This window comes from Anguilla rostrata, chromosome 1 (assembly GCF_018555375.3).
Source record: "Anguilla rostrata isolate EN2019 chromosome 1, ASM1855537v3, whole genome shotgun sequence".
In the NCBI taxonomy this organism is placed as follows: Eukaryota; Metazoa; Chordata; class Actinopteri; order Anguilliformes; family Anguillidae; genus Anguilla; species Anguilla rostrata.
In genome coordinates this window covers 74,856,177-74,866,928 of record NC_057933.1, presented here as the reverse complement: position 1 = coordinate 74,866,928, position 10,752 = coordinate 74,856,177, and the positions used below count along the sequence as shown (strand labels likewise).

Here is a 10,752-nt window from a genome sequence, read left to right as displayed (position 1 = left end):
ATATTCAAACTGACATTGACATGGTAATTAGAATGAAGTAAGTGCCTTCAAGGCATTATAAACGGTATGTGTCACTTTACATATACTGCGCACCAAAATAGGCTTATAAAATGTATGGGTGCCACCACTCTTTAGCGAAGCGACATTTTCTATTAGATGTACAACAAGTTTAATGTTGAGATTCTCGCGTACTAATTAGTTACAAGTGTAAATGAAAGTCAGTACACATTGCAGTACTGTTTGTGAAGGAAAGGGGGCAGTGTTACAGCAAGACATACACTCAGGGCTTGACTGTCTCTCTCAACCGCTCTAATCGCAAAGGAAGCGTCGCTTGTTGCTGTTCACGTTCTATTGGCTATTCAAGTGTAGCGTGCAACGCGTTAGCCAATCGGGAAGGACAATATACAAGACGGTCTTTCCGGGCCTAGTGAAGCCCCACTGCAAACTACCTAGATAAACACAAAGGTAAGAACACGGAAAGAACAACGGACGATTTTACTTATAAATATTTACGACAAAGGCTCTGAAATACTGCATCGAAACTGTAAGTTGTATCTGACCTCTCAGAGCTACACAACGAACATTTGTTTCAGTTTGTGCAGTTAGACTAGATTGGTGGTAACTAATCTAGCTACATGCTATCTGTGTGCAATTGAGGGTCAACCAAAGTACTCCAGAGACGAACTGACTGTAAATATCTTGGTAGCAAATTATCTTGTTAATGTTGACTAGCTAACGTTTGTTACTATGCTTTTGCCGGATCAGTTTAGCTAGTCTGACAGATAGTCAATCTCAAAAGCTTTGCGTTAGCGTGTGCTATAGCGATCTCGTAATAACAAGCTCCATTAGACTGATGCATCTAGCTAGCTTTCTTGCTGATGTAGGTATTTGACCATACAGTTATCGATAGTTATTTAATGTCAGATGGCTGGCTGCTCAATCAGCAACTTAACTCGCTGCAATATTAGGCTGTGTCATCCTGCAGGCTAGTTAGCCCACTGTGTTGCTAATCTTATATCAAGCAAATTATCTGCATAAAAAAAACACAAAGACACTACTTCTATAAATTCTAAGACTATTATTTACACGAGCACGAATGGTTGTTTGTGGTCAAAACAGCCGAAAGTAATAGCATGGCTAGGTAAGATTTTCGCTTGTATTGCAAGCGTACCGGTGAGTTATTTGCTATTAAGATAGACAATAGATTAGTTGCACTGCAAATGTCTCTATTAATTTGCTCCATTCCGTTTTGTCTTTCATTTTAGATGCTCCCTGTTCTTTCTGTCATCGACTGAAAAATCCTCTACCAGTACAACATGTCGTTTGCTTACTAAGCAAGTATTGCTGTTTATAAATTCAAAAGTAAACACAGATTTTGTGTAATCTGTGGGGAAACTGTCGCGTTGGACATGGAAACTGACACGGTAAGTAGCTTTGCGAACCTCGCCTGTACCTTCAGAGTAAAATAAATACAAATTAAGTAGGTGACAGTACAGTATCTCCATAAAAAGCCAATTTTGTGAATAGCAGCTGCGAATTGCCAATACCTCTCTGCGTGCATGTATTCGTTTGGCACGTTTAAGAAATTCAATTTGTTACCGGCTTTCCTGCAGGTCATTCCGATTTGGCAGAACAAACCGCACGGATCGACGCGCAGCGTTGTGAGACGAATTGGCTCCACGCTGCCGCTCAAACCTTGCCAACGGGCATGTTTTCAGGTAAGACCTCCCAACAAACCCCGCGAAAATTAGGACATTAGCTTTGTATAACAAAGGTGTATTGTTTTACCAAATTCCATGGACCAAAATATCTCCACGTATTTACGGTTAGTCTTGTTGTATTTTTTGATTGAAAATTTGCAGGCTTAGTCAATTGTGGTTTAGATAAGTGAGGAAGTGCTCTTGGTTTCCAGAATTAATCCCACTTTAGAAATGTGGACATGTGCATGCTAACCAACCCCATACCCTAATCTCCCTGTTGCTATGGCGACACCCTTGATTGACGATCCTCCCTCTGGAACAGGCGCTCCCTGGCCTGCCCCCTCTGAGGCCCATGGATGGCCCCATGGTGCCCACTCTGGCTGATATCGCCTGGATCGCCGCCGATGAGGAGGAGACGTACGCTAGAGTGCGGTGAGCTGCTGCTCCCTCTCAGTGCTGCATCCCTCTCAGTGCTGCTCCCACTCAGTGCTGCTCCCACTCAGTGCTGCTCCCACTCAGTGCTGCTCCCACTCAGTGCTGCTCCCACTCAGTGCTGCATCCCACTCAGTGCTGCATCCCACTCAGTGCTGCTCCCACTCAGTGCTGCTCCCACTCAGTGCTGCTGCCCTCTCAGTGCTGCTCCCTCTCAGTGCTGTTCCTTTGTCTCCACTGAGACTCTTACCTTCTACACCTGATTTTTCTCTTTCGCACACACACTCTCCCTCGCCCTCTCTCTCTCTCACACACACACCCTCACACCCCCTGTCTCTCCCCCTCTCTCTCACACTTTCTTCCTCTCTCACACATTCACTCCCTTTTACACATTCTCTACCTCTTTCTCACACACACACTCTCCCTCTCTCTCACACACTCCCTCTGTCTCACACACTCTCTCCCTTCCTCTTTCTCTCACACACTCTCCCTCTCTCACGCACTCTCTACCTCTCTTGCATTCTCTTTCCCTCTCATCTGCTCTCTCCCTCATTGTCTGCCTCTCATACATATTTTTTTTCTTCATTCTCTCCCTCCCTCTCCCCCACCCCTCCTGTCCTCCCCCAGGAGTGACACCCGCCCGCTCAGGCACGAGTGGCGGCCGACGCCCCTGCTGGTGCTGCACAGGAACTCGTCGGTGCCAAACTTCCGGCGCGAGGGGAAGAAGGTGGAGGGGCTGAAGAAGCCGGGCGTGACGGCGCTCAACCGCACCACCGCCCTGCAGGACGAGCTCAGCCGGCTGCGCGCGCAGATCGCCAAGATCGTGGCCAACGCGAGGCTGGGCGCGTGTAAGATGGCAGGCTCGTCTCCGGTGAGCGGCAGGCTCTGTCCGTGAGCGGCGTCCGTCCTCTCGGTGAGCGGCAGGCTCTGTCTCTCCCAGGTGAGCGCAGGCTCTGTCTTCCCAGGTGCGCAGCTCTGTCTCTCCCAGGTGAGCGGCAGGCCTGCTGTGTCTCTCCAGGTGAGCGGCAGGCTCTGTCTCTCCCAGGTAGAGCGGCAGGCTCTGTGTCTCCCAGGTAGAGCGGCAGGCTCTGTCTCTCCCAGGTGGAGCGGCAGGCTCTGGTCCCAGTGAGCGCAGGCTCTGTGTCTCCCAGGTAGAGCGGCAGGCTCTGTTCTCCCAGGTAGAGCGCAGGCTCGTTCTCCCAGTAGAGCGGCAGGCTCTGTTCTCCCAGGTAGAGCGGCAGGCTCTGTTCTCCCAGGTAACCCAGGTAGAGCGGCAGGCTCTGTATCTCCCAGGTAGAGCGGCAGGCTCTGTGTCTCCCAGGTAACCCAGGTAGAGCGGCAGGCTCTGTATCTCCCAGGTAGAGCCGCAGGCTCTGTGTCTCCCAGGTAGAGCGGCAGGCTCCGTCTCTCCCAGGTAGAGCGGCAGGCTCCGTATCTCCCAGGTAGAGCGGCAGGCTTCTGGTCTCCCAGTACCAGGTTAGTCGCAGGCTCTGTCTCTCAGTAGAGCGGCAGGCTCTGTGTCTCCGTAGAGCTGCAGCCCTTCTCCCCGTGACCGTCTGTCTCTCCGGTAAGCAGCAGGGCTGTCTCCCATGCGCGCTCCGTTCCGGTAGGCCAGGCCTCCTCCCGTAGCTGCGGCCCCCTGTGTCTCCAGGTAACCCAGGAGAGGGCAGGTTACCCAGGAGAGCGCAGGCCGTGTCCAGTAACAGTAGAGGGAGGCTGAGCCAGGTGCCGCAGCTCGTGCCCAGACATCGCAGCTCCTGTCTCCAGAGCGGCCTCGCGACCTTCGCCGGTAGAGCGGCCAGCTCTGGTTCCGGTACCGGTAGAGCGCAGGCTCGTGTCTCTGTGCAGCTCTCTATCCCAGTTCAGCCGCGTCTGACTCCTAAGGGCACTGTATCCCTGAAGATGAGCAAGACAGGTGGTCCCCCTAGGCTCAGGCTCTGTGTCTCCCAGGTGGAGCGGCAGGCTCTGTCTCTCCCAGGTGGAGCGGCAGGCTCTGTATCTCCCAGGTTGAGCAGCAGGCTCTGTCTCTCCCAGGTGGAGCGGCAGGCTCTGTCTCTCCCAGGTGGAGCGGCAGGCTCTGTGTCTCCCAGGTAGAGCAGCAGGCTCTGTGTCTCCCAGGTAGAGAGGCAGGCTCTGTGTCTCCCAGGTAGAGCGGCAGGTTCTGTCTCTCCCAGGTAGAGCGGCAGGCTATGTGTCTCCCAGGTAGAGCGGCAGGTTCTGTCTCTCCCAGGTTACCCAGGTAGAGCGGCAGGCACTGTCTCTCCCAGGTTACCCTGGTAGAGTGGCAGTTCTCCATCTCACTGTTTTGTTCCTATTGGATCTCCATCTCACTGCGCTGTTTCTGTTGGATCTTTATCTCACTGCTCTATTCCTATTGGTCCTCAGACTCCAACCCCCTCACCCCTGACCTGCTGTCTCCGGATGACACCAGCATGGGCTTCTCCATGGCGCCCTTCGAGGCCCCGGCCTACCAGCCTAGCTCCGCCTCCTTCGTCATCAGCGACGTGACCGAGGAGGAGGAGGAGGAAGACGAGGAGGAAGAGGAGGAGGAGGAGGTGGAGGAGGTGTCCGAGCTGGTGCCCGACCCCATCCCTCCTGTCTCCATGACGGCCTCGGCGACCTTCGACCTGGACCGGCCCACCATGGAGTTCCGGGAGGCGGAGGAGGACACGGTGTCTCTGTCCAAGTCCACCAGCTTCGCCGACGTCATGGACATCCTGAAGGACATGAACCGCATGAAGATGAGCAAGGACAGGTGAGGGGTCACCTGCTCAGAATTCACTGCTCATTTCATGTCACTCGTTTTAATTCACTTCGGCTTCATTTGTGTGGCTCCTTTAACAAACAGTTAACCAAAAACAACAGGTCATTAAAAATGTGGTACATTAGGTCTGAAACATGGGGGGTGGGGGGCATTTACGTTAATGTTTAATCAAATTTAGAATGCACATTGTAAGCTAACCGTAAGGATACTAAACCCAGCCTCTCTGGGCAGCTGATCTTACCTAACCCAACCCAGATCCTAAACCCAGCCTTTCTGTGCTGCTAATCTACCAACCCAACTACCAGAGCTCACTACAACCCACCTCCTAAACGCAGCCTGAGCTTAATAACCCAACCCAGATCCTAAACCCAGCCTTTCTGTGCTGCTAATCTTACCTAACCCAACGATCCTAAACCCAGCCTTTCTAGGCAGCTGAGCTTAAATAACCCAACCCAGATCCTAAACCCAGCCTTTCTGAGCTGCTAATCTTACCTAACCCAACCCAGATCCTAAACCCAGCCTTTCTGGGCAGCTGGTGGAGGCTGGTCCTGGATCTGTTTCTTCTGTGCTCCAGGGAGGCATCCAGGGAGCTCATTATTAAGGTTATTTTTGCCTGTGAAAGCGTAGCCGTAGAAACGGCTCTCTACGGTATATGCACAGGCTCATGAAGCCAATCGGGGGCTTAGTGCCTGTCGGTGTGCCTGGATCGTTTAGTCATGTCTGCTGTCTGAGGGGGGGGGGGGGAAGAAATGTAGTAATTTTGGGGTCCCCTGTGTTCAGGTACAACCGCGGCTGCACCTCCCTGCGGGACGAAGACTCCGCCTCTCTCATCTCCGAGGCGCTGAGGAAGAAGTTCACCTTGAAGGAAGAGGACGTCGTCATGAAGAACAAGTAGCCCCGCCCCCTCGTACCTCATGCCCCTCGACTCCGCCCTCATAGTAGGTCAGACCACGCCCACTCACAGCCCTTCCCTTCTGATTATAGCCAAGATGGTGGTGACATCACCTTCCTGACTAGAAAAAAATGGCTCTGCCAGTCAGGGAGTACTATGGTAACTACCAACAGAAAAACGCGAATGGTGATTGGTTGATACTTTCTGGCTTTACTTCCGGGATCATTCCTATGGGGAAAAAACTAGCAAATATCAGCCAGTCACCATTGGCTTTGTTTTTTTGTTTGTTTGCAACATGCTCTGTGATTGCTGGAGTCAAATGATGTTCCAATGTGTGGATGGGCCCCATGATCTGGTATCTGTTAAGGCACTGTTCTAGTGTCTGGATGGGCCCACACGCACATGCAAACGCACACGCACACGCACACATCTTCTTGGTTGTTGGCTGCATCCTCACCCCCGCCCCCCCCCCACTCTGTTGCTAGGCATTTGCCTCCGGACCACATTGCCATTGAGACTCCAGCCGTCTGACAGCATCACTTCATCAGGGGACAGCCCTGCCCTGGCGCCCCCACCTCCCCCAAACTCCACCTCACACGCCTCTGACCCCCTGACCCAGAAGAGCTGGGGGGCTCATCAGGCAGAAGGACCCCCAGCTTCCTGTTTTGAAGCACCCCCACACAGCAGGACTAAAAGCAGCTGTACAGGGTTTTACTCCACGGCCCTTAGGCACAGACCTCTGTACCCCCCCCCCACCTTCAGCCTGTTCTTCCCTGACCTGGTGGTAACAGCTAACATACGAACAGAAACTGACCAATCCCAGTGCTTGAATATTGTTTGAAATTAGTTTTTCTTTTGAACTTTTTTTTTTTTTGAATGTTTGTCTGAGCACAGCATGTTTTTTTTTTGGGGGGGGGGGGGGGTGTGGTGTACAAATTGTGTTATTATTATTATCATTATTATTATTATTTGCTGTAGTGTTTTTGTTTTAATTTTTATTCTCCAGCCTGTAATTGTTTTAGTAAAAGCAGAATATGTGCACACTGCTGAATCACACTGCACCTCACGGTTACTGTAGTGTGACATCACAGCTGAGACTAGGCCCTCTGTGACATCGCAGCTTGGACTACGCCTTCTGTGACATCGCAGCTCAGACTAGGCCGTCTGTGACATCACAGCTTGGACTACCCCCCTCTGTGACATCGCAGCTTGGACTACCCCCCTCTGTGAGATCGCAGCTCATACTATGCCCTCTGTGACATTACAGCTCAGACTAGGCCCTCTGTGACATCATAGCTTGGACTACCCCCCCTCTGTGACATCACAGCGTGGACTACGCCCTCTGTGACATCACAGCTCGGACTACACCCCTCTGACATCACAGCTTGGACTACCTCCTCTGTGACATCACAGCTTGGACTACGCCCTCTGGTGCTGTAGTTGTGTGAAATGTGAAAGGGCGTGACTCTTGTGGCTTGTGCAAGTGTTTTTATTTTATTATTTTTTAGCCAGGCTTGTAAAGGATTCTGGGTAAATGGCACTGCCATTCCCTTCATGCACACTCCTGAAGCATTTGTTTGTTTTTTCATTCATTTTGTTTAGTTTACGAGTTGTGATGCAGTGGAGTGATCCAAAAGGGCGGCGGGTTGTTTGGCTGCGACACGGGTCGTACTGTCAGGAGGGTTTTTGTTCTAACGGCGGGTGCCTGCAGAACTTGGGTGATATCGCTAGCTCTCGGACGACGCCGCTAGCTCTCGGACGACGCCGCTAGCTCTCGGACGACGCCGCTAGCTCTCGGACGACGCCGCTAGCTCTCGGACGACGCCGCTAGCTCTCGGACGACGCCGCTAGCCCTCGGACGACGCCGCTAGCATCTCTGAATCACCCCGCTAGCTCTCGGACGACGTCGCTAGCCCTCGGACGACGCCGCTAGCCCTCGGACGACGCCGCTAGCCCTCGGACGACGCCGCTAGCTCTCGGACGACGCCGCTAGCTCTCGGACGACGCCGCTAGCTCTCGGACGACGCCGCTAGCTCTCGGACGACGCCGCTAGCTCTCGGACGACACCGCTAGCTCTCGGACGACGCCGCTAGCTCTCGGACGACGCCGCTAGCTCTCGGACGACGCCGCTAGCTCTCGGACGACACCACTAGCTCTCGGACGACGCCGCTAGCTCCTGTACACTACTGCTAGTTGTTAAATTCCTGGTAAAATAATGTTTTCCCGGGAAATGACGAGCCGTTCTTAAGAAGAAAATAAATGCATGTGGGGAGAATGGTGGCCAACTAATGGACTTGTTGTACATTGTAAATGCTGTGTGTGTGTCTGTGTGTGTATGTACGTATGTGCATGTGCGCGCGTGTGCCGTAGCTGCCTGTTTAAAGCCGGTCACCCCAGATGTATGGTGCTGTGTTTGATGCAGATTTTTTTTTTGAACCCTTCTTGTCCCCCCCGATTGGTCTCATGTTTGCTTGAAGAGAACACCCTGTCAGCTCTGCAGGTGTGTGGAGGTTAAAGGGAGCAGCGCAGTGTTTCAGAGAGCGAGAGAACGAGAGAACGGAGGAATGAGGGCGAACTTGGAAGAGGAGTGGGGGAGCAAAGAGTGAAAGAGAAGAGAAAAGCATGTGTCAGAGAGAGAGAGAAGGAAAAAAAGAAAGAGGTGTGAAAGAGTGAGCGTGGGGCATCTCTAAGCTCCCTCCCTGTCGATGCCTCGATAGAAATTTCTTTGTTTTGTAATATTTGGCGCCCAGTGTGGGGCTCAGCATGTCCAGCTCCCACCCCCCAGTTTGGAACAGCCAATCGTCTGCCACCGCAGCCGTGTGCACGAGCGTAGGCATCTGCGGGTCTGCTCCGAAACGTGAGGTGTCACCCGGGCACGCCCCTTCTCATCGCCCCAAACCCAAACGCCGTCGCCCAATCACATTCGGGCTCTGCCTAGATGGAGCCATGGCATTGGGCAGCCCGGCTACCACCTACCAGCTGTCACTCTTAAGCCCCGCCTTCTCATGTAGAACAAATGCTGCTGCTCACTTTTTTTTTTGGCTGGGGGGGGGGGGGGTATTGCTCTGTTCTTATATTTCTGCGTGTGAGCTCGTGTGTGTGGAACGTTGCTCTTGCCGAGCTGTATGAATAGCATATTTAGCTAGTTAGGTGGGGAAGATGTGTTGTATAATTTATCAGTGTTACTTTGCTGTGAGGTGTACATGTTTCACTGTTAGCGGGAATGACAACATAGCCACCACCTTCCTGCCCGTGTTCCTCTGTCTTGCCATGCGGTCCTGTTGGTCACATTCACCATTTTAAAACCCGCGGCCTGTTTTTTTTCATCCATACTCTGCCTTCTAGAGTAATAAAAAAAAAAAAACTTTCAATGGGAATCTGACTATTTTCTCCATTCTAATGGGTGGAGCTACTCTGTGCTGTCAGTCACAGACCCCAACAAATGTGTAACCCTGTTAAGAAACCTCACTGTCACTCTCACTACAAAGAATGTTTAAAAAAAAACAGCTTCAGACTAAAGGGATATGAAGTGCTCTACAAAATGTGCTTTATTTGTACTACTTCATTATTTTTATTCATTTTTTTTTTTTTGCTTATGTGTGTGTGTGGGGGGGGGTTCATTGCATGGCTTCACTCAGCCTACCTAGGCTTCTATAGCCCCTGAGAGATGAAAGGAGGGGGTAGATAGGTATAGTTATTGGCAGGACTCACCAGTACAGTACGTGATTTAATCCTTTAAAAAAAAGAGAAACGGGAGTAGTGACAAAACGCTATCCATCCTCCATCTCCTCATCTCTGTTTTGGGGTCAGAGGTCAAAGGTGGCTTCAAGAGGAAAGGAGCCTCTCGAGCAACTGAAACAGGAAAGCTGTCTGCAGTTTGTCTTTGCTTGGTTTTTTTTTTGTTGGTTTTTTTTTGCTGAATGGAGAGTGATCTGTTTGTAAGTCTTGCATTTAAAATAAACTTAAAAGTGGACTGGTACTTTAAGCCACAAAAGCTTTCTCTTCTCTGTGTCGTGGGACATAGTACTGATGGGGGAGGGGGAGGAAGAAGGACTTAAATTTGAACTGAAGATGAATTTATGGAGCAGAGTTGTGCAGTTAAGCTTGGCATGAGCTGGGGAAAAAAAGGCAAAGATATTGCATTTCTGTTTAATTTAGCCGTTTGTATTTTCATTTAGGAAAATTCAGCTCACGGGCCGATTTTGGCTCAATGTTAGGCCACCCGCCGTGCGATTATGCAACTTTACACAGTGTAGGTTTTTTTTTTTTACGCGGTGATGTGACAAAATGACCACCAGATGGCGGTGTCACAATATTCTTACAGGAGTTCAGCGCTGCTGACCGAACTAGCTGGTAAATGTAGTTTATTGAAGTGTTGTGCTGTTCAGCGCAGTAATAAGTTCTGCACCCGTCGTGCCACCAAAACGTCTGCTGCAAAACGTGACGCTGCCGCTGGTTAAGTCATCAGCGACGCAATTAGAACCACAGAGCAAACCCGCTTTAGACAAGGTCATGACCTGTTTTTTGCCGCAGCAGTAGAGAGTCACGTAGGAGCTCTCTGTGTCTCTCAACTCCACTACAAAATGATGATGTGCAATTGGGTATGCTGCCGCTTACCCCAGATAAGCGCCGTCAGCAAACACAATTAAATTCCACAGCTTCAGTTAAAAACGTCCTCTAGGGGGCAGTGTTGCTCATTTTCATTCATTCACCCCAGTCACTATCAATGCACTGTCATGCCGTTTCGGATGTTTGATGACAAACAAATGCCAGCAGGATGTTGTCCTGTCGGAGTCTCTATTGAAACCATGTGGGGAAAACTGCGCTCCTTTCACTTTAATATTTCCTGTGCATCTGAACCCAGAGCAAAGCGAGTAATGCACCAGCACCAGAAATGACCACAGAGCTGTGGCATTATCTGTCTGGTTTTAAAAAAATAAATAAAACGTAATTCAGACAAATGT

At 50.9% G+C, this 10,752-nt stretch overlaps 1 protein-coding gene across 1 annotated transcript; it reads left to right on the top strand.

Annotated features, from left to right (window-relative positions):
• Nucleotides 1–309: 309 nt before the first annotated feature.
• On the top strand, nt 310–9,782 carry mtfr1l (mitochondrial fission regulator 1-like). Its single transcript, XM_064301171.1, has 8 exons — nt 310–465; nt 1,266–1,424; nt 1,614–1,718; nt 2,023–2,132; nt 2,760–2,980; nt 4,518–4,887; nt 5,677–5,834; nt 6,274–9,782. The coding sequence occupies exons 2-7, from the start codon at nt 1,410–1,412 to the stop codon at nt 5,789–5,791; spliced, it is 936 nt and encodes a 311-aa protein (XP_064157241.1). The 5' UTR covers nt 310–465; nt 1,266–1,409; the 3' UTR covers nt 5,792–5,834; nt 6,274–9,782.
• Nucleotides 9,783–10,752: the final 970 nt, after the last annotated feature.

Coding starts and splice junctions, on each gene's coding strand:
- mtfr1l (XM_064301171.1), top strand. Junction 1,719..2,022: donor GCCAACGGGCATGTTTTCAG/GTAAGACCTCCC, acceptor CCTCTGGAACAG/GCGCTCCCTGGCCTGCCCCC. Junction 4,888..5,676: donor ATGAAGATGAGCAAGGACAG/GTGAGGGGTCAC, acceptor CCCTGTGTTCAG/GTACAACCGCGGCTGCACCT.